The 26762-nt window shown below is 43.3% G+C and overlaps 1 protein-coding gene across 2 annotated transcripts; it reads left to right on the top strand.

Moving 5' to 3' along the window:
* Positions 1–26719, top strand: NFKBID (NFKB inhibitor delta). 2 transcript variants are annotated; one of them, XM_039325664.1, is made up of 12 exons: positions 1–149; positions 13684–13775; positions 14430–14463; positions 17528–17826; positions 19560–19762; positions 21007–21112; positions 21883–22029; positions 23021–23072; positions 23853–23998; positions 24289–24405; positions 25649–25813; positions 25903–26719. In XM_039325664.1, the coding sequence occupies exons 1-12, from the start codon at positions 128–130 to the stop codon at positions 25966–25968; spliced, it is 1449 nt and encodes a 482-aa protein (XP_039181598.1). In that variant the 5' UTR covers positions 1–127; the 3' UTR covers positions 25969–26719. The 2 variants fall into 2 exon arrangements, with proteins under 2 accessions (XP_039181598.1, XP_039181597.1); XM_039325663.1 differs by having other exon boundaries at positions 19557–19762.
* The last annotated feature ends 43 nt before the right edge of the window (positions 26720–26762 follow it).

Below are 26762 nucleotides of genomic sequence, written 5' to 3'. Positions count from 1 at the left end.
ACGACCGCTCGGCTTCCTCCTGATAAAATTCAAGCGTGCTTTTGTCAGAACAGCACACTGACTTAAGACGCCGTGGAGGAAGGTGGCGGAGAACAGCAACAACTCTGGTGCCCCACGAGGGCTAGAGATGGGAATGAGATTTCAGAAAGGTAGGCAAAAGATGTTGGTTTTCCCCAAAATGCCTTGCTGGATTCGTATGCAACTGTTGGCTGTCCTAAGAGATGGAAATGTCTGGTTCTCCATTAGAATGGAGCAGAGAAAGAATTCAGTCTCTTTCTGAGCTGCAGCTAAAGTTCTCTCTGTAGTTATGTAGTTGTTTTGTTTTATTTCCTGGTGGTGTTTCTGTCTGGGTGCAGCTGCAATACAAACAGATTTGTCTAGCATCAGCCAAGAGTCCTTTTAGCTCAACTTTAGGCCTGTTTGTAGAAGAAAAAGTCATTATCATGAGCATTTGGTTTGAATCACTAGTGCAGTGTTTTTCAAACTTGGCAACTTTAAGATGTGCAGACTTCGATTCCCAAAATTCCCCAAGCAATATGCTGGCTGGAGAATTCTGGGAGTTGAAGTCCTCTCTAAAGTTGCCAGGTTTGAAAAACATTGCACTAGTGGATCCTGGTCTACAGGCAGATTACAAGAAGTCTCCCACGGAATGCTTTCACAAAATTGTGATGGAGAGCAGAGAAGAGAGTTGCTAAACATACATCTTGGTCAAATGCCTTTGGGGTTTTATATGATATTCCAATTTTATTTTTCCTAAAGCAACTCCTGGCCTCCAAAGACAGGTCTAAAGGAATTTCATCCAAGGCTGAAATATCTTTTTAATGGATTCAGTCCTCTGCCTTTAATATCAGCCTATCAAATATTAATCATCTGGTGAAAAGGGGTTTTTTTCCACTCTCTCTGACCTGGAGATAGTGAAATTCTACCGCACAGTGTCAAACATATATAATAATCTGGAGCCAAGCCCATTCTGTTCCAGTTGGATTTACTTATCCATAAGTGCATTGAACGTTGCAGTTTGAATAGGCTAACCTCCTGCAAATGAGAATTTTGTTTAAGATCAAAACAGCGGGCCAAAAAATATACGCTGGCAATAGAGTTCTCCAATCTGCAGAGAGGTTCATTGATTTTTGCTTTGGGCAACAGGAACGTGGATTTTTTTTTTCTCCACTGCCAGCTGTTGCTTAGCTTGGATTCTAGTCATCTGCACGCCTCCCAACCTGCACTCATCCCAATGCCCATCATTAATTGCTGTGCCCAGTGCACTTGTCAGCCCCAAAGGAACAAAGAAATAATTTTGGAACCACAGCCCACTGCTCTCCAGAAATCAGAAGGAGAAATTGTTATTTAGATCCAGGCTCTTTTTTTTTTAATGTCATGCTGCTACAGAATTTTTTTAAATGCCCTGAGAGAACACTTCTATGCTCAAAAATGTAAATGCTCTCATAAGTGCACAATCTAAGTGATCATTGCCTAAAATGATTAGTTGGTCATAGCTGCCCAGTTTTTGATTGGAACCTGAAGCAAAGCAATTGTCCTGCCAGGCTCAGATTAGGATGAATCATATTTATGTGCTTATTGTTGTTTCCCGTCCATCTTAAAACAGAAATTATTAATTTATCCCCTTCTTTTCCTAGTGCCTCTGCAGAGCTCATGTAGGGAGGGGGACACTTCATTTGTCTCAGTAGAAGTCAGGAAATTGAGCAAATTGACTTTTCTTTTGGTTAGTAATAACCGGTCTCCATATCTCACCCCTTGGTTCCTAACGCTAGAATTAAACTATGTGCTGTTGGCAGACTGGAAAACACTGCCTCGCCTCGCCTCCGGGAATCTGCGTATAAGTGTTGCTAGTAGGGTCAGAAAAGACCCTCGCTGCCACAGGAGCATTTCCCCTTTTATTTCTTGATCAGTTGGCAACTGTTAGGACAGGACGAGATACAGAAAAAGGACCCGCGAACCTGGAGGGGGGGGGAGAGAGAAAAGGGGAGGTGAAAGCAGAGGTGGTCCCGAGGTTCATTCAAAGGTGCTTTTTCAAAGACAACTGGACTATTTTTCCCCCCTTGGAAAAAGAAAAAAACTTTTTGAAACCTTTTTTTTTTTTTTTCCCTTTTGAAAAAGTACCTCTGAGACAACCGCGATCTGGATGACTGAGAACCTCCATAGACCTAGGGGGAACCAGTGATCGGGAAGGGCTGGGGGGCAGAGGGAGAGAGTTATCCTTATCCCACCCCCATCCCTCCCCACCTACCCCCCAAGATCCTAACTCTGGCGAGGTCCAAAGTTTGGCAACCGCCGGGCTGCTGCCTCTACCCTCAAGCAAGGAAATATCCGAGGGGGTTTCCCACTGACGCGTCGCTGGGGATTCCATGCTACGCGCGGCGTGGGCGGGCCACGCTTGGTCTGGCTCGCGTCTCAGAGGGCTGTCGGGGGTGGAGGGGGAGCGCATGTGCACCCTCCGTGTCGGACGAGAGGCCAAGGCACCGGGCCAACCGGCGTTTCCCTGGCGGTCGTGCTTTGCTGGCTAAGCGGAATCCCCATCAACCCCACCCCACGGCTTGCCCAGGAATGCCCCGAGTTGCTCTTAGGGGCAACCCTGCATCTCCGGGGACTCTTGTCGCGGCCCACGCGAGGGGCTTTGCAGTGCGGCTTGCGGACAGCCGGCCGGTGATTTCCGTGGGATTCCTGAATTGGGGGGTTGGGAGGGGAAGGGGGGGAAGCACCAGGCGCTTACTGCAAACTACGGTTGGTTTTATAAGACTCGGCTAACTTACCCCCTCCGCCAGCTGGGATTTTACGTCCTGAGCTCAGCTTTTCTTATCCTTCTTAAGTAACTGAATCCTCTTTTAGGAGATCTAATGTGATGTGCTGCGGTTCGCAGTCTGCCTTCTCCTCTCCACCATCCCCAGGAAGATGAATACACTTGCGGGGCTCTTTTGTGAAATCTGCTCAAGGGCGGAGACGCTTCTCCACTTCTACTTCCAGAAGCGTTCATAAAATACTGGAAGTAGCGCATCTCTGATGGGATGGTCCCTATGACAGCTGTGATTTCTATTGATACAGTGTCTTAGGACAGGGGTCCCCAACCCCTGGTCTGTGGACCGGTACCGGGCTGTGGCATGCCAGCAACCGGGCCACACATCCGCGGGATGCAGGCAGCACACAAAACCACCACCACCCTCCGATCTATGGAAAAACCTCTCTCCATGGAACCAGTCCCTGGTGTCCAAAAAGTTGGGGACCTCTATCTTAGGAGATCCGCTTTGATCTCCTCCAGAAGTATGAAACTGGAGAAAGGTTCATTCTTGGCTGATAAAGCCAAGGGCCTGTCGAGCTGAGCAAAAGAGGTTCTTCTTGATTCAATCAAGTGGATTGTCGATTACTGCACAGAACCAGATAGTCCTCGGCTTATGACCATAATTGGGAGCAGAAGATCCCTTGTCAAGCATGGCGGTTGCTAAGTGAGTCGTGCCCCATTTTGCAACCTGTCTTGCCATGGTTGTTAAGTGAACCACACAGTTGTTAAGTGAAACCAGCTTCCCCCATTGACTTTGCTTGTCGGAAGCCGGCTGAGAAGGTCACAAATGGTGATCACATAACCCTGAGATACCACAACCGTTGTAAATACATTCCTTTGGCCAAGTGCCTGGATTTGGATCACCTGGTGGTGTGGATGCTGCAGAGGTCATAAGTACAAAGAGCAGCCATAAGTCACTTTTTTCAGTTCTGTTGTAACTTCAAATGGCCACTAAACAAATGGTTGTAAGTCAAGAACTATCTATAGCTCACTTAGCTACTGTGTCTCTGAACAAGGAGCCATCCCTGTTATTTAGGAAAAATGTTCTAACCTGTCTTTCCACGGGCATCAAAGCACCCTCTGTAAAATTATAAGTGAGCCTTTTTTTAAATAAAATATATATCTATAATTGACTGATTATCTAGAGTGCCTTAGAGGATAATGCCTCAGGCTCTACCCATGGAAAGTGTGGTCCAGCACTTGAAAAGATCACAGAGATGGCTGCTTTTCATCCCAGGCAGCAAAGCTCATCAGTTAAATTAGTGTCCCAAGAGGGATGAAAAAAATTGTGATTTTGTAACCCTTTATTTGTCCCTTGACTTTACTAAGCAAAAAAAAAATGCAAAGAAAATTAAAGGACATTGGAAATAAGCCTTTAGGCTATGTTCTCAACCTTGGCAGTTCAAATATGTGTGGACTTCAGCTCCCAAAATTCCCCAGCCAGCATATGCGGGATGTCCTTTAATATGCTGCTGGGGAATTCTGGGACTTGAAGTCCATACCTCTTCAAGTGGCCACGGTTGAAAAGCACTGCTTTAAGGAGTCTTAAAATGATCTGGTCTTTTAGGAGCCGCAGGACTGCTTTATTTTTACTTACCATCATGACATTTACAGCGCTAAAAAGTCCCTCTGGCTTCTGCAGCTGAGCTCTTTCAGTCAGAAAGGCTTTAACCCCCTGCTGAAAACAGAACCAAATAAATGTCTTTCGGATGCAGCCGTCTCCCTCCAGGTGTCTTCCTGGTGAATTGGACTACCATCCCCATCATTCTCAGCTAGCAGGGCCAGGGGTCCCCCCTCCCCTCCCCTTCCCAATTTAGAATTCCAACAGACCAGATTCCTAAGATCCCTGAGGAACACTTAGCTTTTGCACAGAGTCAGACATTGGAGCCTGGGCACGGCTTGAAGGATGCCTTGTAAGAATGATAAAAATCATTGAATTGTGGTTGAAATTTTCCCCTCGCAAGAAAAAAAAGGGGGTGAAACAAATCCAATGATGCAAGAAAGGGCAGGTAGTCCTCGACTTAACGGCCACAATGGAGACCAACATTTCTGTTGCTAAGCGAAACGTTTGTTAAGTAAATTTTCCCCCATTTTACGATCTTTCTTGCCACAGTTGTTAAGTGAATCCCTGCAATTGTTAAGTGAGTAACATGGTTGTTAAGTGAATCTGGCTTCCCCATTGACTTGGCTTGCCAGAAGGTCATAAAAGGGGATCACATAACTCTGGGATCCTGCAACCGTCATAAATGTGAGTCAGTTGCCAAACGTCTGAATTTTGACCATATGACCATGGGGATGCTGTGGAAAATGATCATAACTTTAAACAGTCACTAAATGAATTGGTGTAAGTCGAGGACTACCTGTAAAGCACCAACTAAGGCTTTCCTAGAACCCTGGATCCATAAGGCTGGGTCTGCAGAACACTTGCCGTTCCTTCCATGTTCATCCTCACCTGTATGAAATATTCCTGAGCATCTGTCCCCACCTTTCCAATCCATCTCCTTCATGACTCCAAATTCCAGTATCACAGCAGAACACGTTAGCGAAAAAGAATGATGGCCCTCCACACCCAGCATGATTTACAGCAAGTTATTACCGGGAATGTAACTCTAGCTCAGATGTCACTTTGATTTCTTGCCATTTGGCTATTTGTTTATCCCTCAACGGCTCCCAGCTTGCAGCCATCTCCAGAAAGGGGTAAGATGCAGCCTAGGATGTAGGAAGGATGGGGCCTTGCAAAAAAAAAAAAAAAACATGGATTAAAGAAATGTGGGGGGGTAAACATGTTGATCTGCAGGTTGGAGGACCCTAATGCTGAAATCCTTCTGCAAGGATGATTTTCTGCTTGCAAGGAGGATAAAATGTTCTCCTTGCCCAACAGTTTGTTTTATACAGACAAGAGAAAATCCCAAAGGGCAGCGCTTCTCAACCTTGACAACTTGATGAGGTGATGGACTTCAATTCCCAGAAGCAAAGCTGGCTGAGGAATTCTGGGAGTTGAAGTCCACACGTCCTCAAGTTTCCAAGGTTGAGAAATACTACAAAAGGGTATTCCTTCAACTGCAGTTTGAAGCGGTTTTAACATTTGTTTCTATATTATGCCTATGTTTGTGAGTACAAGTAATCCTTGACTTGCAACCACAATTGAGCCCAAAATGTACATTGCTAAGTGAGACATTTAAGTAAATTTGCCCCATTTTATGACCTTTCTTGCCAGACTTGTTAAGCAAATTGCTGTAGTTGTTAAGTTAGTAACACGGTTGTTAAATGAATCTGGCTTCCCCATGGACTTTTGCCTATCAGAAAGTCGCAAAAGGGGATCACATGACCCTGCTGGATGCTGCTACTGTCATAAATATGAGTCAATTGCCAAGCATCTGAATTTTGATTGCATGACCCTGGGGATGCTGCTGTGATTGTTACGTGTGAAAAACAGTCATATCGCTTTTTTCAATGCCGTTGTAATTTTGAGAGGTTGTAAAACAAGAACGGTTGTAAAACAAGGACTACCTGTAATGTCATTTTCTAGGTAATAGTTCTGGGTTGTATGCCAGCTTCTTGGCTTTTTAAGGGAACTAGGAGCATACCAAAGAAATGAAACGCCTAATGAAACCTGTTGCATTCTTCTGTGTTGGTAGGTTAGGGGTGTGTGTGTGTGTGTGTGTGTGTGTAGGGGAGATATACTGTGTCTTCTCTGTGTGAAATTTGCAGACAGGTTTAGTGAAAAGGGAGACACTGTCAAGGATGTGAAAGTTACAGCTGTGTAGAGAGGCACATGTCTTAAGACGCTGATGGCTAAGTGATTATTAGATGCCTGTTCATCCAGGCTTGCTTTCACACTAATAATGATCAAGGGGGATTTTACTGCAAGTTGCTCCCTCCCCAAGGTCATATGGTGTATACCGTCTTATGAGCAAATCTAATTATGATCAAAGTTTGTTGGCTTGCAAACACCAGGAGTGGCTCTCTAAGATTTCAAGCAAACATTGCAGAAACTGTGCCTGAAAATATTGCCCATTCTGATAGGTGAAGCCTCAGTGCCCCAGGAAGATGCCAAGGGGAGGGGGATGTTATTCTAAGGATTTTTTTTTTGTAGACCTGGTCAGGAAACAGACATCACAAGGACTCCAGGAATTCTGGGAAATAATAGGAGAACCTTGAAAGCCTGTCAGTGTTTCTTCATCTTATACCAAAGAACATCAAAGCAAGACTATTTTGAGTGTCTTTCTCATGCTTTCCACTTTCCCAGAACCAGGTTCTTGTTTCACTTCCCTTAGGAATTCTTCTCTTCCAAAGTTATCTCTACATTCCCTTCTCCTTCTCCTTCTCCTTCTCCTCCTCCTCCTCCTCCTCCTCCTCCTTCTCCTGTCAAAGCATGGGGGAATATAGCAGCACTGCCTCTTTTTATTGCCACTTCATCCTTTTCTGCTTGTCTGTCTATTCATTTATAACATTTACAGTTGTTGTTTCTCTTGCTCCCCCCTTCTCTCTCCCTGCTATCCCAACCAATTTCTTCTTCCCTGCCCTTTGAGCAGCTAAGGATGGAAAGATCCCAGTTGCCATTGGGCCTGGCTTTGCATTTAAACCAAAGGACGCATGCGCTGTTGAGGCCACAGGTCGTCATGGGATGGATATAAGAGTCAGACCTCCAATATAGATTAAACCTGGAAAGCAAAGACATGCAAGCTAATACTTTTATTGGAAGGCTATAGTAATAGAATATCACACGTCTGAATGTCTTTCCCCCCCCTCCCTTTAATTTCTAAAGTTGGTCATATCTGAGACACTTTTTAACAGAATAACAGAGTTGGAAGGGACCTTAGAGGTCTTCTAGTCCAACCCCCTGCTCAAGCAGGAAATCCTATACCATTTCAGACAAATGGTTATCCAATCACTTCTTAAAAACCTCCAGTGTTGGAGCACTCACAACTTCTGGAGGCAAGTCGTTCCACTGATAGATTGTTCTAACAGTCAGGAAATTTTCCATAATTCTAGGTCTTTTTTATATTGTGATCAAAACTGAATGCAAGTTGGGGGTCAGCTACTACCCTGGCTTCCTTCTCATTTTTGCTTTTTGAAATGAAGGAAACAAAACAAAGAGCCTTAGTTCCTTAGTTCTAGGTTGTTTCTCTCCTTGATTAGTTTCCATCTTGTCCTGCCTTCAGGCACCTTGGAAAATAGATTGACCCCCTCATCTTTGTGGCAGCCCCTTAAACATTTCTGCTCTGGACTCCTATTTCTTTGATCTGACCATTGTCTTGCTTGGGGCACTACTTTCTGCTCCTCAAGGTTATTCCTTCTGCCCATTACATCAAGCCCCTTGCTAGTATGGGGACCTGGCTGAGTAGGTGCTACTCTTTCCTTCTGCTTGACACCCGCTTGGCTCTTGAAATGACTTACATAACACATGCAGTCGGAAATAACCTGAACTTGTGGCTTCGGAAATGTTTGTTTTAGTGGAGAGATAAGCCTGACGGCTGAACGTCTCTCTTCCACCTCACTTCCTCCAGACGCTGTCATGTCTTCCATCACGGAAGCAATGCCCTGGCTGCCGGGTTATTTAGCTAAGGCAGCCAGGCAACCACAGCATTGCCCTGTGAGCTGGTTCGCTATTCTTGATCTGCCCTCCTTTCCCTATTCGTGCCCCGGTCTGCTTTTAGGAAAAATAAAGAGGGAGGGGGGATTGTTATCACCTGCTTTGGAAAGCATCTTTTTTTTGTGCTGAGATGGAACATTACAGAGGATGAGACTAAAGGCAACCATGATTCATGAGCAGAACGAAGAGTAAGGTGATTTTTCTTCTCTGCCAACAGAATTGAACTCTGACAAAGGCAGGGAAAAATCTGAACTGGGGGTGGGGGTGGGAGGATAAATGCTGGTTCAAGACTTTTCGTGGCTTTTACGACTTGATCCAAGATGTCTTCTGAAGGGTGCTGCTCTACCCATTCTTAGCCTGGCCATTTGCATGATGGATCCAGGGCTCTTCAGAAAGACCTGATAAGATCATGTTTAGAGGAGATACCTAGGGGCTTTTGGAGAAGGTGAACCTTCCAGATGCAGAATCAGGTGCGGGTCTGAGAAACTGAAACCAGCTGTTTTTGTCAGTGTGTGCAAGGGCCTCAAAGAGGCATCCATCAACAGTTTCGAGGGGGAATGGATTGCTTGGGGCTGAGATACCCAGCCTGTTCTTGTAGATATGTCTTGGAGTTCCCCACCATTTCTTTTCTGCTGCTTTAATTGTCATTAAAGCTCACATTTTAAAGATACCATCAATTGCCATAAACAGGCAGACAAACTCCCAAGACAAGTCAAACCCTAATCTTGGGACAGTAGGAAACGATGAAGTGAAGAAACTGGATGTAGAAGGATCTCCTCTTGAAATAGTAAAAGAGGTTTACAACTCCTATCAGCTCAAAGGCCACACCAGGCTTTGCACATCAAATAAAGGGCCACCCCCCCTCCCCAAAGTGGGTGGTACCAGGGTTTCAGGGTTTCTGGGAGTGTTGAAGGTGTTTCAAATTATGCTGTAAGGCATTGCAAGAACGCAAGATCGAAAGCAACTGCTTGACCGCTTAAGAATCTCAAAACTCCAGAAATGCAAACGAAAGGACTGTAAGGTTTGTGCCTGTCTACATTTTGGGAGGAGGCTTTGAGAATTGCTAGAAAGCGCACCTGCAGGTGATCCATTGTGGCCTGTAAGCCATGGACTTTGCACCCTACACTAAAATCTATTATTCACTCCCTTCAAAATATGGTAAGTCAGTCCTGCTCATTCAGAAGTACTCCTCCTGTTGACTTGTCACCCTAAATCAGTGTTTTTCAAACGTGGCAGCTTTAAAATGTGTGGACTTCAACTCCCAGAATTCCCCAGCCAGCAGTGTTTCAAAAGCACTATCCTAAATCTTTTCCCTCTATCCGAAGTACACATTTTGAGGTCCTGCATCTCTGGTAAACCTAAGAGATGCCCCCAGCTGCCAGACTGCAGTTTATCATGGGACACCAGAGGGCAATGATAAAATCATAAAGATGGAATTAATAATGGAGAAATTAGGATTTAATATGGAATGAACAGTTAAGCGCACAGAGATAAATTTAATATCATCATTACTAGATCCGATTCATTTAATATACTTTCAAATTAGTTGTGCATAAAATCCCACTGTCTTTTTTCTTTCTTTCTTTCTTTGCCCTGGTTCTGTCCACTACTCTGAATGCAATTCCAAGATTGGCACCCAAATACCAAATACAAGGAGTCCTCAACCTGCAACAATTCGTTTAGTGACCGTTCAAAGTTACAATGGCACTGAAAAAAAGGGACTTATCCCTGTTTTTCATATTTATCACCATTGCAGCATCCCACTGCTCATGTGATCAAAATTAGGATGTTTAGCAACTGGCATGTACTCGTGACGGTTTCACATGATCCCCTTTTGCACCCTTCTGACAAGCCAAGTCAATGGAGAGGCCAGATTCACTGAGCAACCATTGTGTTTCTAACTTAACAACTACAACAATTCACTTAACAATTGTGGCAACAAAAGTCGTAAAATGGGGGAAAATTCACTTAACAACTATGTTGCTTAGGAATGAAAATTTTGTGGCCTCGATGGTGGTCATAAGTCATCCAAAAAGAATAAAAAATAAACATAAATAAAAATAATAAATACCTAAATTAAAAGGAAAACTGACAGCAGAAAAGAAAAACTGAAAGGGCAAATTCGATGGACCACTAGGTCTTTTTCGGCTGTCAGTTTTCTCTGCTTGTATGACTACAAGCTAAGCTAAGAGATTGCTTAGCTTGACCAAAATAGCCACACTTGGAATACAGCATCCGGTTTTGGTCACCACAGTATAAAAAAGTTGTTGAGACTCTAGAAAGAGTGAAGAGAAGAGTAATAAAGATAATTCGGGGACTGGAGGCTAAAACATACAAAGAACGGTTGCAAGAATTGGGTATGTCTAGTTTAATGAAAAGAAGGAGTAGGGGTGACATAATAGCAATGTTCCAATATCTAAGTGACTGCCACAAAGAAAGGGGGGGTCAACCTGTTTTCCAAAGCACCGGAAGGCAGTAGAAGAAGCAAGGGATGAAAACTAATCAAGAAGAGAGCCAACCTAAGAACTAAGGAGAAATTTCCTGACTGTTAGAACAATCTATCAGTGGAACAACTTGCCTCCAGAAGTTGTGGATGCTCCAACACTGGAGGCTTTTAAGAAGAGATTGGACAGCCATTTGTCTGAAATGGTGTAGGGTTTCCTGCCTGGGTAGGGGGTTGGACTAGAAGACCTCCAAGGTCCCTTCCAACTTTGTTATTCTGTTAGCTAAAGCCCATCCTTGATGCTGCCTCTGACAGAAGAGAGTGAAGAAGCCAAATAACCATTACCTCTTTTCCTGTTAACTGTATCTTCTCTCCATATGGATCCAAACTCCCTCTAGAAAGTGCTGTTTGCAAAGTGAGACATAGGAAAAATGTTCTTTGCACAGCAAAGAAGCACCCAAGAGCACCAGTATCAACTTTCTTGAAACGCAATTAGCAGTTCAGACAAGCCAAGAAGGAATTAAACTTCTAATATCTCAGGTTCTGCCTGGGCAAACAAACACATCTATGTTAATTCCCTTAATGTCATTAACCTCAAATGGAGCTGAGTTCTATATCCGGTAGGATTGCCCCTTCGTGTTCTCTCCTTTTGGAGAAACATGGTGTGCATGGCAATATTAAGTGGGGTGTAAGAAATGGGCAGCATATGAAACATTCAAACACTATTTGGAAGGAGAATCACCGGCTATACATATGGATTACAAAGTGGTTGGGGCAATTAAAATCATATTGCTATCATTTGATGGCTAATGGAAAAGACAAAAAAAATCCCAAAATTATTTTCATGCTTCATTGACTATATTAAGACTTTTGATTGTGTACAACACCACAGTGAATGGTGTATAGCCCTGGAAAACATGGGAGTATCAGGCTATCTAATCTGTCTATTGAAGAATTGGTACGATGAACCAGGAAGGAATAGTTAGAACAGAATATTGGAACAATTAAATGGTTCTAAATTGGGAATGGAGCACATCTAACATTGTACATGGTCACGCTGCTTGTTTTTACTAATCTGCAGAATATATCATGAGAAAGGTTGGAATAAAAGCAATCGGAACAGAATTAAAATTGCTAGGAGCGACCTCGGCAGCCTCAAACCTGCTGATGATACCATTTTTCAAGGGCTGGAAGCACGGAAGTCTTAAAGCATCTTTTGCTGAAGGCTTAAACACATAGAATGATTCAGACGATTTTAAAGATTAACATTCAATTGAAACCATAACTTTTCCTCCTGGGATCAAAACAGCTAGAAAAGAGATGTGGAATACTGTTTTTAAATGTGATACCTGCAAGCAAGATTATGGCACGCACAAAGATGGAAACAATTTGGCAATAGCTGCAAGAGAGGAATGGTTGGCGAGGATGACAGAACTTGCTGAAATGGCTACATTGACTGGTTTGATTAGCGAAAAGATAACTTTTATCAGCGATTGAAAACCCCTTATGGGCAGTTTGTGTAAGAAAGAAAAAATGTGATCTCGCAATTTATAATTTTGATGATTAGACAGGATACATTATAGATGAGATTATAGATTATAGAAAGAAGAACGCTATGATGTAACTTTAGAGAGAGGTTAAAACATGATTCTACCTATAACTACTGTGAAGAAGATTGCAAGCCTCTTTTTTATATTTTTTTACTTTTTCTCAAATTTTCTTCTACATTTTTCTCTCTGTAACCTTAGCTTTTCTTTTATTTCACCCTTTCTCTTTATTCTTTTTCATTCTATTTCAGTTCGTATTAGTTCTTATAGGGTTGTTAAAATTTTCAATAAAAGTAATGGTTAAGGCGCTACAACTGAGTCACTACAGTTGTTAAGTTAGTAACAAGGTTATTAAGTGAATCTGGCTTCCCCTTTGACTTGGCTTGTCAAAAGGTGATCGCATGGCCCCCCGGGACACGGCAACCGTCATAAGCATGAGTCAGTTGCCAAGCTTCCGAATGGAGATGCTGCAACGATCATAAGTGTGAAAAAATGGTCATAAGCCACTTTTTCAGTGCCATTGTAACTTCAAACAGTCACTAAATGAATAGTTGTAAGTCGAGTTGTACCACTGTGAAGAGAAGCTTCTTTTCCAAACTTCTTGAAGAGCGAAGAAGAGTATCAAGCCTTTCCACGTGTTCGTTTGTAGGTCTGAGCTGAAGAAGCTTCTTGGATGAGAAGCGAAATGTCTTCAAAGAAAAAACAAGAAAGTCCAGTTGCCTCTTGAAAAGGCATCTTTGGGACAGTGACCGGGATGACTGAGAATCTCCACAGACGTTTGTTTGTAGGAAAACTTCACCCTAAGACAGCGGTTCTCAACGTTTGTGTGACGGCGTCCCCCATCACACAAACGTTATGCGCATCCGTGGCGTGGCACACATGCGCGGTGCCCCCCATGCGCGGCGCGCATGCGCGGCGCCGCCCCTGGAGGGGAGAAAATGGCGGATCGCCGCCTTTGGCGACCCCTGAAAAATGGTCGATCGACCCCAAATGGGGTCGCGACCCATAGGTTGAGAACCGCTGCCCTAAGATTACTCCCAAACAGATAGACTCAATGGTGGGATTCAAATATGCGAACAACCGGCTCTCTGTGTGGATGCTGCTTCTAGAAGTCCATTCTGGGCCTAGGTAACAAAAAATCAGCTACCGGTTCTGCCAAAGTGGTACAAACCGGCTGAATCCCACCACTAGATAGACTGATATTGGAGCAGTTGCCCAGAAGACTATATATCTCAAGGGAAGATTATGGATGATCCCCACCCACACCCCACTTCTAATACCCCGATTCTCTGTCTACTTACAGGCTGCAAAGGGCCACCACCTCAGACTGTGCGGAAGTTACTGGAGCAACGACGACAACAACAAGCTGCCCTAAACCACAGCACTGGACCCCTGGTGAGTCACCTGCTGAATAGAGCTGAACACCCTTATACATGTAGAGAGCCAAACACTTCTCTGCAGCACAACGTGGTTTGAAGGTTGAATCATGGCAGCTGGTTGGATTTTGATTCAGCCTTCAGACAACCTTGCCTGCCAACTCATCTTGGCCAACTCACCACAGGACAAGAGTAACATTAATATCGAAGAAATAGTGGAATAGAATCATTAAAGAAAGGATGCCAAGGGAGGGACAAAATGAAATATGAATGACAAAAATTAAAATAATGTTTAATTCTTTTAAATAATTCAATTGAATTGTTGAATTGTCCCACAGCAAGTTGTCCTATGGCAAATTGTCCCATGGGGAGTTGGCTGTGGCAAGTTGGTTGTAGTAAATTGTCCATGGCAAGTTGGCCATGGCAAGTTGGCCATGGAAGTTGGCCACGGTGAGTTGTCCCATTCCTCCTTCAGACACCTTTGCCTGAGAGTCTTCACCGACACAACTCAAGTTTCTTTCCAGGTTCTTGGTGGAATCAGTGAACTATCTGGGCCTTCCTTCTTCTTGTTCCTCCAATGCATTTGATCAGAGATGGTTGATCCAACCTGGTCTTATTGCCTTTCTCAGATTCATTACTTTCTCTCTCTTTCTTTTTTCTATTCCCATTTCAGATCCCTCCAGGAGCTTTAGAAGCCAGCTGGCCAGGTGAGTAGACTCAGACATCTGGGAATGTAATTGCTTTATCTCTGTCACAAATGCTCTTGTGAATTTAGCTTTCCATCAGCTTTTCTAAAGATGGTACCCTCCAGCTGGCATCTTACAACTCCAGCAATTCTAATGGAGCAGAGATTTTCCAGTGCATCTGGAGGTGAACAGATTATGGAAAGCATTTGAGGTACTTAAGGCTTTCCACTTAAATTGCAGCAAGAATCATTTGTTTTGGGCTTAGGTCACTTAATAAACTTCCAAGCAGTTTCAGATTTAATTCATTATCCATCTCTTATCTCTCAGTCTCAATCTATTTAATCTATCTAATCAATTTCCTGGTTCTTAACTGTTACAGAATTATTGCCCAATTCTCAAAATTGCATTGTCGCTACAGGTAATCCTCAGCTTACAGCCATTTGTTCAGTGACCATTCAAAGTTACAGTGGCACTAAAAAAAAGTGACTTATGACTGGTTTTTCACACTTATGACTGTTGCAGCATCCCCATGGTCAGGGGTAGGCAACCTTGGCTCTTTTATGATTCGTAGACTTCAACTCCCAAAATTCCTGAGCCAGCTTCGACTTCAATTCCCAGAATTCGAGGAGTTGAAGTCCACTAGTCATAAAAGAGCCAAGGTTGCCTACCCCTGACCATGGTCATTTGATCTAAATAGGGGAGCTTGGCAACTAGCAAGGATTTATGACAGTTGCACTGTCCCAGGGCCTTATGATCCCTTTTTGTGACCTTCCCAGCTAGCTTTCTACAAGCAAAGTCAATGAGGGAAGCCAGATTCGCATAATAACTGCACGATTCACTTAACAACGGCAGTGATTTGCTTAACAATTGTGGCAGAAAGGCCATAAAATGGGGCAAAACCCACTTAGCCACAGAAATTGGGGGGCTCAATTGTGGTTTGAGTCAAGGACTACCTGTTCTTTCCCCTGTTTAAAAAAATACATTCTTGAAATATATTCCAAGTCAGTCTTGTTTTTTTGTCCACTTTAGGACAATATGGTAAGGTTAGGATATTCTTTCAGCAAGGCTTGCTGGACTTGGACACTTTCCAGCTTGGGTGTCCTTCAACTACCCGAATTTTCAGTAATCCAATGCTACCTAGTTTGGTAGAGTGTTTAAGGTGTCTATGGAATTCTCAGTCATCCAGGTCATGCTTGCCCCAAATGCCTCTTGAAAAAGCATGGGACAACCATGACCTGGATGACGGAGAATCTCCATAGACATTTAGCTATGCACTGGGATGAACACCCTTCGAATGGTGCAGGAGTATGAATGGATTTCCAGAAAACATTTAAGGAACCATTTGTGCTTCTGAGATGCAGACAACACAAACTCATCCCCAACAGCCTGCACCTATCTTCAGTGAAGGGACACAGGGCAGAAAACATCCTGCAGCCAAGAAGGCTCCACACACAGCACTGCTCAGGTGACCCCAGGACACAGATAAACCTCCAGGTGGCCTCAACAACTTTCTAAAAATGCAAATGACCAGCTGTCTGCAAGTAATATAAATCCTTCCATTTCCCACCATCCAGTCAGAGCAGAAGAAGCTTCTTGGCTGAGAAGTGAAACGTCTTCAAAGAAAAACAAGAAAGTCCAGTTGCCTCCTAAAAAAGGACCTTTGGGAGTGGTTAAGTTGCTGGGCTAAAAACCAGGGGAATTCTAACTCTACTTTAGGCATAAAAGATTCGCAGGGATCATGGGCAGAGGTAGAGAATGGAGGATAAAAGAAGAATATTTGTAGCTCACGGTTGAAATGAGGGGTCCTTGATCCTCTCTGAGTTTGGCTGTTTTTGTGTTGCTAGCCCTGATAATGTTATCTTGTTTGGGTAATGAAACACCTGCAAGAAAACAACCAAACTCAGAGAGGACTGAGGACCAAGTTCTGCCCTCTTAAGATCTGGTTAGACTGTTAAGGGCCCTAGGCAGATGTAGCCACGTCTAACTTCAAAAGTGAAGATGGAAGCTTTGCTAGGGGGGATTTTTTCAGTTGGAAGACAATACCAAGATTGTCTCTGGTGGTTACCACACTTCTGAATGTTAAACTAATTATCCTTTATTGGAGAAAGCTATCTCAGCCTCATGTTTGTGAATCCTGCGCTGTCTATCACATGCACTAAGGTCATTGGCCAAACTGACATCTTCGATCAAAGAAAAAACATTAAGTCTAATGCTGACTGGAAAACCCTTATAGACCTTGTGCATGAAACAGAACAAAAATGCACTTTTGATATATGGTTTTGATGATTAAAAAATAGATTATAGAAAAAGTGAAAGCCGTGCTATAACCATCAAGTAAGAAGTTAATTTCTACTTATAACTGCTGTAAAAGAAAATCAGAAGTTATACTTTTTTTCTTGCACTTCTGGCTTTGTTTTTCCTTCCTTCTTTTCTTCCTTCTAAATATTAGTTTCTATTAGTTTTTATATTTTTATAAATAGGGATTAAATAAAATACATACATACATACATACATACATACATACATACATACATACATACATACATATAAAAATACAGGGATTATCCTGTATTACTCATTTACAGGGCAAGATTTATTATTCAAATAGGTTTATTATTCAAAATTTCGTTAGGTCTTTACTTGAGATTATTGATTAACTATCATGTATTTACTAGCATTTCCTTCAAGGGTACAAATTGACTCAAAGAGGTTTTTCTCTATCGCATTTTTACCTTGCCACAGCCCTGTAAGGTAGACTTAGGACTTTATCTATGTAGGTATGTATTTAAATTCTATAGCTGCCCATCTTAGTCAAAGACTCTGGGCGGCTAACAATTCAAAAAATATATTACAATTAAAAATACTGAAAACAACAATGACACTAAAAATGTCCAGATTAAATATACACAGGAGAAAGATACTTAGCCAGCTAGCCAAGTATGATCATTTTTCACACTGAGACAGTTGCAGCAGGTTACTGATGTCATAAATGTAGACCTGAGTACAGTGCTCTGAGCATTTTCTGCTTCTCGGAAGAAATCAACTTTATTCACTGATTGGAACGTTCCCAAATCTCTTTTTTTAGAGCCCCATGGAACAATAGAAAAGGGGGTTCCTGCTCTAGGACAGACTGCAGCTCCTCAGTATCCAGTTGCTGCCTTTGCTGCCTGGCAAACCGATGCCTCCAGCCATGGAGCTTTCTCTTCAGATTTTCACTACCCATGTGTGGACCCTGGCAACGATTTCCATCTCCAGCCTCAGGGGAGCCAGTATGATGTGATGAGCCCCTGCCCTCCCTTGGAAACCAATATTTATGGAACAGTGGGCCCTGGAGGTCCCGAGGAAGGGTATACTTCCAAGATAACATCAGCAGTAAATTATGAGGTGAGATGAGCAGAGATGGAAGTGGGATAGAATGAACTCCCTGGGGTATTTAGCAGTGGATCCATACTACTGTCTCAAGCTGGCTGATAAAAGCCACTTGCTTCTCAAAAGGGAATCCTGAGAATTGCATGCAGATCTTCAAAGCATGCCAGGAGCCTCTCCAAAGTGCAATTCACATCTTTTCTTTGGAAAAGACAATGAGAAAGCAGTATGTTATTTTAAAAAAAATGCCTAGATGTATTTTCAAAGTAGATGAGTCTGGGCTCACTTTCCCTATCCAGGTGCTATCCAGATGAGTTGAACTACTGTACGTAGGAAAAAGTATGGTGCTGGTTTGGACAAGTAAAATCGAGCAAATCATCCATTCCTTTTCCTCAATACCTACCCGGGAACTTGAGAGAGAAAAAAATAAACTCTATGGAATCAGTCATAAAATATTTAGAAGGCAAAGGCAGGCTGATAAGACTAGAAGATACATTGAGAGAACAAAGAGGCATTCCATGAAGATAGCAGTTCCAGAAAATACTAGCAGCAGGCATAGGATCTGGTATCTAAGGCCAGTTTAAGACAAGACCCATGATGGTAACTGGGTGTAGGACAACTCACTGCAGCCGACTTGCCCTGGCCAACTCAATTTGCCATGGCCAACTTGGGACTTGTCACAGGACAATTCAATGCAGGATAACTCAAGAGAGGGACAAATAATTGGAGAGGGCCTTGGTCTTGCTTTAGGTTCAAGGTTCAAATCTAAAACAAGACAAAACCCACTGTAATTCACTTGTCCCTGTCTTGAGTTATCCCACGTTGAATTATACCATAGCGAGTTGGCTGCAGCAAATTGTCCCATTCCGACTGTAACTCTACAGAAAGCAACTTCATGGAACCCTTTCTCAATATACCACTGCTCTGGTGGCTCCACCCCATCATTCCATAGAAACCACCCCATTGCCTAACCCCACTGGCATAGAGGATGTTGCTATAGTAGTCATAGCTCAATGATGTCCAGTTACTTTGCTGTATCCAAGCAGAGACGTACTCTAATTTGCATTACTATATAGAAGAGTTGCATCTTCACCCACTTTAGCCTCAGATGCTTTCAGTACCATAATAAACAATTTGTGCTTCCATACAAGATAGTGCCTGGGTCACATTACTGAAGAGCTCTTTGGAGAAATTTCACCTATAGCTACAACTATAAGCACAATTGTTTCTTACAATGAGCATGAGTGATGGGAGATTGCATCCTTATTACATGTATTACATGTAGCTATTTTGTGTGGAGGATCTCAATAACCTTGGTGCATCATTTGATAAAGACGGAACGGTTATCAGAGATCATGGGCAGAAGAAGAGAAGGGAGAACCACCCATCTGAAGAGCCAGTTTGGCATCGTAGTTAAGGTGCTGGCCTACAAACCAGGGGCCTGTGAGTTCTAATCCTGCAGGATCCAATCTGCAGAATCCAATCTAGGTCTAATCTAGAGAGATAGGCTCCAGCACGAGTCCAAAAGCTTGGAAGACCAAACCTCTGGTCCTGGTGACTAACCCAGATTGGATCCTGCAACATTATCCTGGGACATATATATTTGCCCTCGTTTGTGAGTTATAATCCTGCCTTAGGCATAAAAGGTTAGAGAGGATCATGGGCAGAGATAGAGAAGGGAGAACCACCGATCTTTAGATCAGCTTCACTCCAATACCTGTTTACCTTTTTTTTTAATTTCCACCCAGAAGGTTGCCACTGAAGCTGTCCATCTTTATCCAAGCTCAGCGAACTCCTGGCTGGGACAGGAACAAAACAATGCTTCTTTCCTCCTCCCTGGGAGTTATGCAGACTTATCTGTGGATGTAGATCCAGGGGAACTGACTCAAGCTCGGGCACAGATCCAGAATATAGATCTATCTCACCTTTTACAGCAGGATGAAGATGGCGACACGTAAGTGTACAACTGGGGCACCATCCCACTGAGAAAGTCATTCCGTGTTTTTGTTTGGGATGGTCATGGGAAAAGATGAAAAAAAGGAAAGATTTTGGAAAGCAGATAACAAGCAGGCTACATAGGAACCAACTGGGAAAGGGACTGGGATCTGTTGCCAGCCTGGTGCTTTTCAGTTAGGTGAGGCCTGTAATTTCCAGCTTGGAAAAAACAAAGACCATACCAGCTAGAAATGCCAAGTGTTACACAGTTGTATCACATCTGGAATGCATCACACTGGGAAAATATCCATGGTTGCAGCATAAAACAGGATTAAACGGTGGCAGCTGTGTCATTTTCTTGCCACTTAGAGTGAATCAGATAGGAAAAATACATGGCAATTGGGTGGTCAATAAAGTATTGGCAAAAAAACAAAAGCAACCAGTAGGTTTACAGTTTGTATAGTTACATGTTAAATCTTTGTAGATGTCTTTGTGATAATTCCTTTGCATAGGTATGCATACCTCTTAGCTAATCCCTAACAGTGGATCATCATATCCCTCACGCTATTCCATTCCATGTACACGATGTTATACTCACACAGAAAAGACAAAAGTCAGTATTTCTCAATCATGACAACTTCAAGATGGGTAGACGTCATGCTCTGTGGGGAATTCTGGGAGTTGAAGGCCGCCCATCTTCAAGTTGTCACGGTTAAGAAACACTGGCATAAGGAGCAGCAAAACTGTGTCAGTTAATGACATGAGAGAACAAAGAAAAAGTTAGATAGCTAAATCTAATTATTCCATTCATTATAATCTATAGCTTTCTATCTTTGCAAATCATCCTTGCTTCCCTTACCTTTGGATACTGCTATATATGTTGCACAAGGAACTGATTATGATACTATAAATAAAAATGTAGTAGATAACTTACTGTACCTGAGAAAGCTATGATAAGGTAAGCAATGTCCTCGCCTGCAGAGTTGGCTTTATGAATTCAAGAGTGATCTTGTTTTTCCTTTCTACGATTCTTTATCTGGAAAGAGACTGAAACTTGGCAACCTTTCAAAATTCAAATGATAAAATAAGAGATGCAGCCAGAGAGTTTGCAAATGAGAGAATACAAGATGCTAGTTGTAAACTCACAAAACTTTCTGAAGTCAGAATACTTTAAAAAAAAAATGAGATGAGGATATTGGCATGGGAAGTGGCTATCCAAAAAGTATGGTAGACATTTGATCATTCTGCCCCTTTCTTTTCCAGGTTGCTCCATCTCTTTGTTGCTCAAGGACTCCGCCCATTGTCCTATGCTGCAGCTGAAATGCTCCGAGATTGTGGACAGTTGGATGTCAAAGAACACAGGGGGAAGGTAAGTTCACTCTATGACAAGGGTCTCCAAACATAGCAACTTTAAGACTTGTGGACTTCAACTTCCATGGCTGGCTGGGTAATCTGGCAGTTGAAGTCCACAAATCTTAAAGTTGCCAAGTTTAGAAACCTCTGGTCCATGAATTAGCTGGAAGTTCTCTCTCTGCACAGATATTGCTAAAGGTATCTTGGGCTGTTGTTTCTTGAAAGAAGTCTCTTCCCATCATCCCTGTGGCTTATCTTGCATGATCTGCTGTTCCATGTTAGACTGGAATGGGAAAGCATCAGCAACTGTCCTTCAAGAATCTGAGATTGCAATGTAAAAAAAATGCCACTGGGAAGCTACATGCAAACATTAGAGTTGTATATATATATATTCTTACAATATTCATAGTTTTGGATCTAGGATAGGCAGATCAGGCAGATCTAGGATAGGCAGATGGGGGGAGTTGATTTGATGGGGATCTAGGGGGAACTGAATTTGGGGAGTTGAAAACACTGAGATAGACTGATACTGGGGCTACGAAAACTTATGTTGGCGCATCATTCCTTCCATCCATTTCTACCCCTATAATGAGCTGCCATTTGGGTGACTGCCTTATATGGATCACCTGTTTAGGCCGTGCCCTCAAGTTTAGTTTCAGTTCAATTGTTTATGGAGATTCTCAGCCATCCAGGTCATGGTTGCCCCAAAGGTGCTTTTTCTTTGAAAATGTTTCACTTCTCATCCAAGAAGCTTCTTCAGTTCAATTTTTTTTTCTTTCTGCCCAGACTCCATTATTAGTGGCGGCTGCAGCCAATCAATCTAAGATCGTGAAGGACCTGGTTTTGCTGGGAGCAGATGTCAATGCCATGGACCAAAAGGGGCAGACAGTGCTGCATCTTGGCGCCACCTATGGGCTGCCCAGTGTCATTGAGGTGAGACTGGCCTATTTTCTCCATTAAAATAGCCTTGTGCAAAGTAGGCACAATACCTCTTTAGTGGGGACAAAACTACCTGTCTCAATGCTCCAAGCAAAGCATCAGAGAAGCACTGAAGAGGTATTAATCTGCTAATCCACCTGCTTCACTTTGAGACATGTAGTTTGGGGATATGCCTGGAAAGGCACTGATAAGCCAGCAAAAGAGATGCAGTAGCCTTCAAATTATGACAATTTCCATTGTTAAGCAAGGTGGTTGTTAAGTGGGTCATGCCCAGTTGTACAACCTTTTTTACCATGGTTGTTAAGCAAATCCATTGCCATTGTTAAGTGAATGATTGGCCGTTAAGCTAATCCAGCCTCCTCTGTTGAGTTTGCTTGTTGGAAACCAGCTGGGAAAGCCACAATGGCAATCACATGATCCTGGGGCATTGCAACCATAAATATATGTTGATTACCAAGCTCTTAAATTTGGATCATGTGACTCTGTGGATGCTGCAATGGTCATAAGTGCGAGGACTGGTCATAAGTCATTTTTTTCAGCGCTGTTATGACTTCTGCTCGCTATACAAATAGCTATAAGTCAAGGACTACCTGTAAACTGGCAGGGTGGTTCTAATCTGGATAGTAAAACTACCACCCTGCTTGACTTTGTGTATCTGTTTTGACACGGTGATTGGGTTGAATCTCTTTCCAAGTAAGTCATCCCATCAAAGCTTTGCCTAGCAGTGTTTCTCAAACTTGACAATTTTAAGGCATGTGGACTTCAACTCCCAGAATTCCACAGCCAGCATTGGCTGTCCACATGCCTTAAAATTGTCAAGGTTGAGAAACACTGGCCCTAGCACAACCTCCAGGACCTCCTGATATACTGGACCTATATTTCCTAGATATCCTGAGCCAGCATGGAAAATCTCATGACTCAAACGAATCTTTTCCAAAACACACATCGGCTTTATTATTTCCCCCACCTCCGGCTTCTTTTCCAGGCTGTCATGATGACTGGTGCTCTTGTCAATGTGGAAGCCAGAAATTTTGAAGGTAAGTGTCAGGTTCTTTGGCAACTGCCTGAACCAAAAGTGATTTTTTTTCCAAGTATGATTCATACTATTTTTTTCCTTTAGCAAGATTCATTGAGAAGAAGTCAGGGTTACAAAACTTCCAGCCACTGAACCACTTCATGTTTAGAGCCATTTTTTCCTCCTTGGATGGTAGGGCAGAGAGCTTTCTGATTTTCCTTCTAACAGTCTTCTTCTGATCTAGTGAGGATGCAGCTCTCTTCACTGATAATATAGAAGCTTGCAGTTGGCTGTCTACATAATGGCTTCCGGAATTCGTAGCTCTCTGGGAACCAACCATTACATCAAGATGATAAAAGCTTCTGATTTTTCTCAAAACATATTTCTCAAAAAGTATGTTTAAGAGCCATGTTTGTGTAGTGGTTAAGAAAACAGGATACAAACCAGCAGAACATGCATTCTAGTTCCACCTTAGGTATGAAAGCCAGCTGGGTGACCTTGGGCCAATAATCAGGAGATTGTGAGTTCTAGTGCCCTCTTAGGCATGGAAACTAGCTAGGGGACTTTAGGCCAATGACCCAGGAGACTGTGAGTTGTAGTTCTGCCTTAGTTACATGACCTTGAGCCAGAGCCCCTCTCCCAGCACTAGGAAGAAGACAGTGGCAAACCTCTTCCAAAATCTTGCCAAGAAAACTGCAGGGACTAGGTGTCAATCAACATATCAGGAGTCAACACTCACTCAAAGACACACACACAAAATGCAGGAGTGCTGTCTGATTCCTTTTCTGCGGTATTTGTACAGGTCTCACTCCTTTGCACTGTGCCGTCGTTGCTCACAATGCTGCCTTCCAGATACAAAACATGGAGCCCTCATCCCAACATCACTTGCAGAACTTACTGCTCTGTATTCAGCGGCTTTTGCAACTTGGAGCTGATTACAAGAGCCAGGTAAGTGGGCAGGCTGTATCAAGGGTTCATGTCATGTCGAGGTAGGATTCCTGACTCTCCAGGAAGAGTGTCTTGTCTGGCTGTATTAGCACCACCAGGGAGGTGGGAAGGCAAAACATCCAGGCTCTCCATCAGAAGGTGGACATCAGTGCAACAGATTTGACTTTTCCCATTTGGAAGTAATACACAGTGCCATCTAAACAAAGAACCCACTTAGACCACACTGGAGAATTACCTAAACTCACCACTGCCTGGATGTCTGATCTTTGTTTTCCCTTTACTTTGGTTAGGAGTTGAAGAGCAGTAAAACCATCCTGCATTTGGCTGTTCAGGCTGCAAACCTGCCTTTGGTCCAGTTCCTCCTCAAACTACCTGGACAAGAACGTCAGAACTTTGTAAACATTAAGGTATGCGACTAGGAGTTCCCCATTCCCCCATGAGCTGTGGTGGCACAGTGGCTAGAATGCAGTACTGCAGGCTAATTCTGCCAGCTGCCAGCAGTTCGGCAGTTTGATCCTGATGGGGCTCAAGGTTGGCTCAGCCTTCCATCCTTCCGAGGTCAGTAAAATGAGGACCCAGATTGTTGGGGACAATGTGTTGACTGCGTAAACCATTTAGAGAGGGCTGCAAAGCACTGTGAAGCGGTATATAAGTCTAAGGGCTATTGCTATTCACAAGCATTGCCCCCGGGGCTGGGCACAGAGAAAGTGGTGTGCATTTTCTGACAGCTTCCAACCTGTGCCTTGGACTACAGGAAGCCCTCAATTTACAGCCACAACCGGGGCCAGAATTTCTGCCACTGAGCAAGGCAGTGTGTTCAGTGAGTTGCATCCAACTTTATAACCTTTTCTGCCATGGTTGTTAAATAAATCATGTAGTTATTAAACAAATCTGGCTTCTCTCATTAACTTTTCTTGTTGGAAGCTGGCTGGGGAGGTCACAAATGGCGATCATGCATGACCCCGGGATACTGTAACCCTTGTAAACACATGCCGGTTGCAAAGCAGCCGAACGTTCATCATGGGACCATCGGGATGCTGTGACAATCATAAGTGCAAGGACCAGTTGCAAATCCCTTTTTTTCAGTGCCCTTGTAACTTTGAATGGATGCTAAACTTTGCACATTGAGGACTGCCCTTGCTTACCGTTAGCACATGTCAATGCTGCAGATCTTGGAAGCAGCAAGTAAAGAATATCTGGAAGGCATTTGATTTGGGGGGGAAATCCACAGAGGAAGAGGGAGCGAAGGAGAGAGAGTGCATGACTGCTGAGGCATGGTGTCTGGGACAAGGTACTTCTCCTTTTAAAACCATTTGCCTGCTCAGCTGCAAGGGGGAGGAAAGCCTGTAACAACATGTGGTGCAGAAGTCAAACAGATGAGAACTGTGTGGGTGGCTTGGCAATCATATTGGAGATGCATGAATGAATTTCTCATCTTGCTGTACCTTAAGAGCCATAATTTTGTATATGGAATTGAGACCGGGATGGGAGTCTTTCCACCTAAAGAAGGTGTGGTATGCAGGTTCAGCATCATCACCCAAGCCTCTTGGCATATGCCTTTCCAGTGTTTGCCTTGCCTGATCTGCCTCTCTTGATCAGGAGATGATAAGCTGAGTACTGCCTTAGGATCAAGGGCTTTTCTATCCTCAGGCCCATGGCAACACAGCTCTGCACATGGCTGCAGGTCTACATGACCATCCTTATCAAGAGCAGATTGTCCGCCTCTTACTAGACCACTGGGCCGATCCCAGTGCCCGGAACCCAGAGAACGAGCAGCCAGTTCACCTATTGACTTCAGGACCAGCAGCCGAGCAGGTGAGTTGGGCTTTTGAATGATCCAGGTAGGGCAAAAGTTCGAAGAGCAATGTGCAGCTTTGACAAACTCTTTTGTCTTTACTCTCTAGCTGCGTCTTTTGCTACGAAGCCGTCGCTCAGGCCCTGGGTTGGTCTATCCTCCATCCTTCACCTGACAGCCATCCTGGATAGACCAGCCTTTCTCTTTCTCCACCTTGAAGAGTGAGGAAGCATGAACGTCTTTGTTTCTTTCTTCTCCTTTCTATTCTCCCCACCCCAATGGAATCTGTTGTCTTCTGCTTGCTATATTTAATTAAGTTATTGGATAAGGATTAGGACACCAAACTGAACCTTGAAGCTTTACACAAAAAAGCATCTTCACTTAGTAGATGCTGGTGCCATGGGTCAGTTGCAGAGATGACCCACTGTAACCATGAACCATTGATGGAGAAGCTGAGTTTATCTCTGCCATCATCATCGCTTCTACCACAGGCTGGTGGCATCCCAGATGCAAACCCACACCACATAATCCCACGAGGTTCCATATCATCAGTGAGAGTGATGATCTGAGCATGAGTCCATCTTCTCCAACCTGGCATCCTCTAGGTCATTCCAGGTTGGAATCCATCACTGAAGGAAAAGTTGATTTGAATTTTTGCATCCAGCTACCTCCCTCATTTGGTCCTCTTGACATTCCGTATAATTAGGAACCCTCCATATTCCTTATCCACTCCACTTTAATCATTTCTGTGAAATGGATTTTAACTTGAACCATATTGGTTCGTAGAACACTTGAATCTTTATTATTGTTATTATTCCTGAATCATATTGGTTTGTTGAACCTCTGAAGTTTTTTTTTTTTTACTTGAACCACATTGGTTCATTGATTACTTGGATCATATAGCAGGGGCCCAGCTTCAACCATCACTTAAGGCAGGGGTCTTCAAACTTGGCCCTTTTATGACTTGTG

The sequence above is a fragment of the Crotalus tigris genome, unplaced genomic scaffold (genome assembly GCF_016545835.1).
Source record: "Crotalus tigris isolate CLP2741 ecotype Arizona unplaced genomic scaffold, ASM1654583v1 scf7180000024338.4412243, whole genome shotgun sequence".
Taxonomy (NCBI): domain Eukaryota; kingdom Metazoa; phylum Chordata; class Lepidosauria; order Squamata; family Viperidae; genus Crotalus; species Crotalus tigris.
This window is presented reverse-complemented; position numbering and strand designations above follow the sequence as displayed.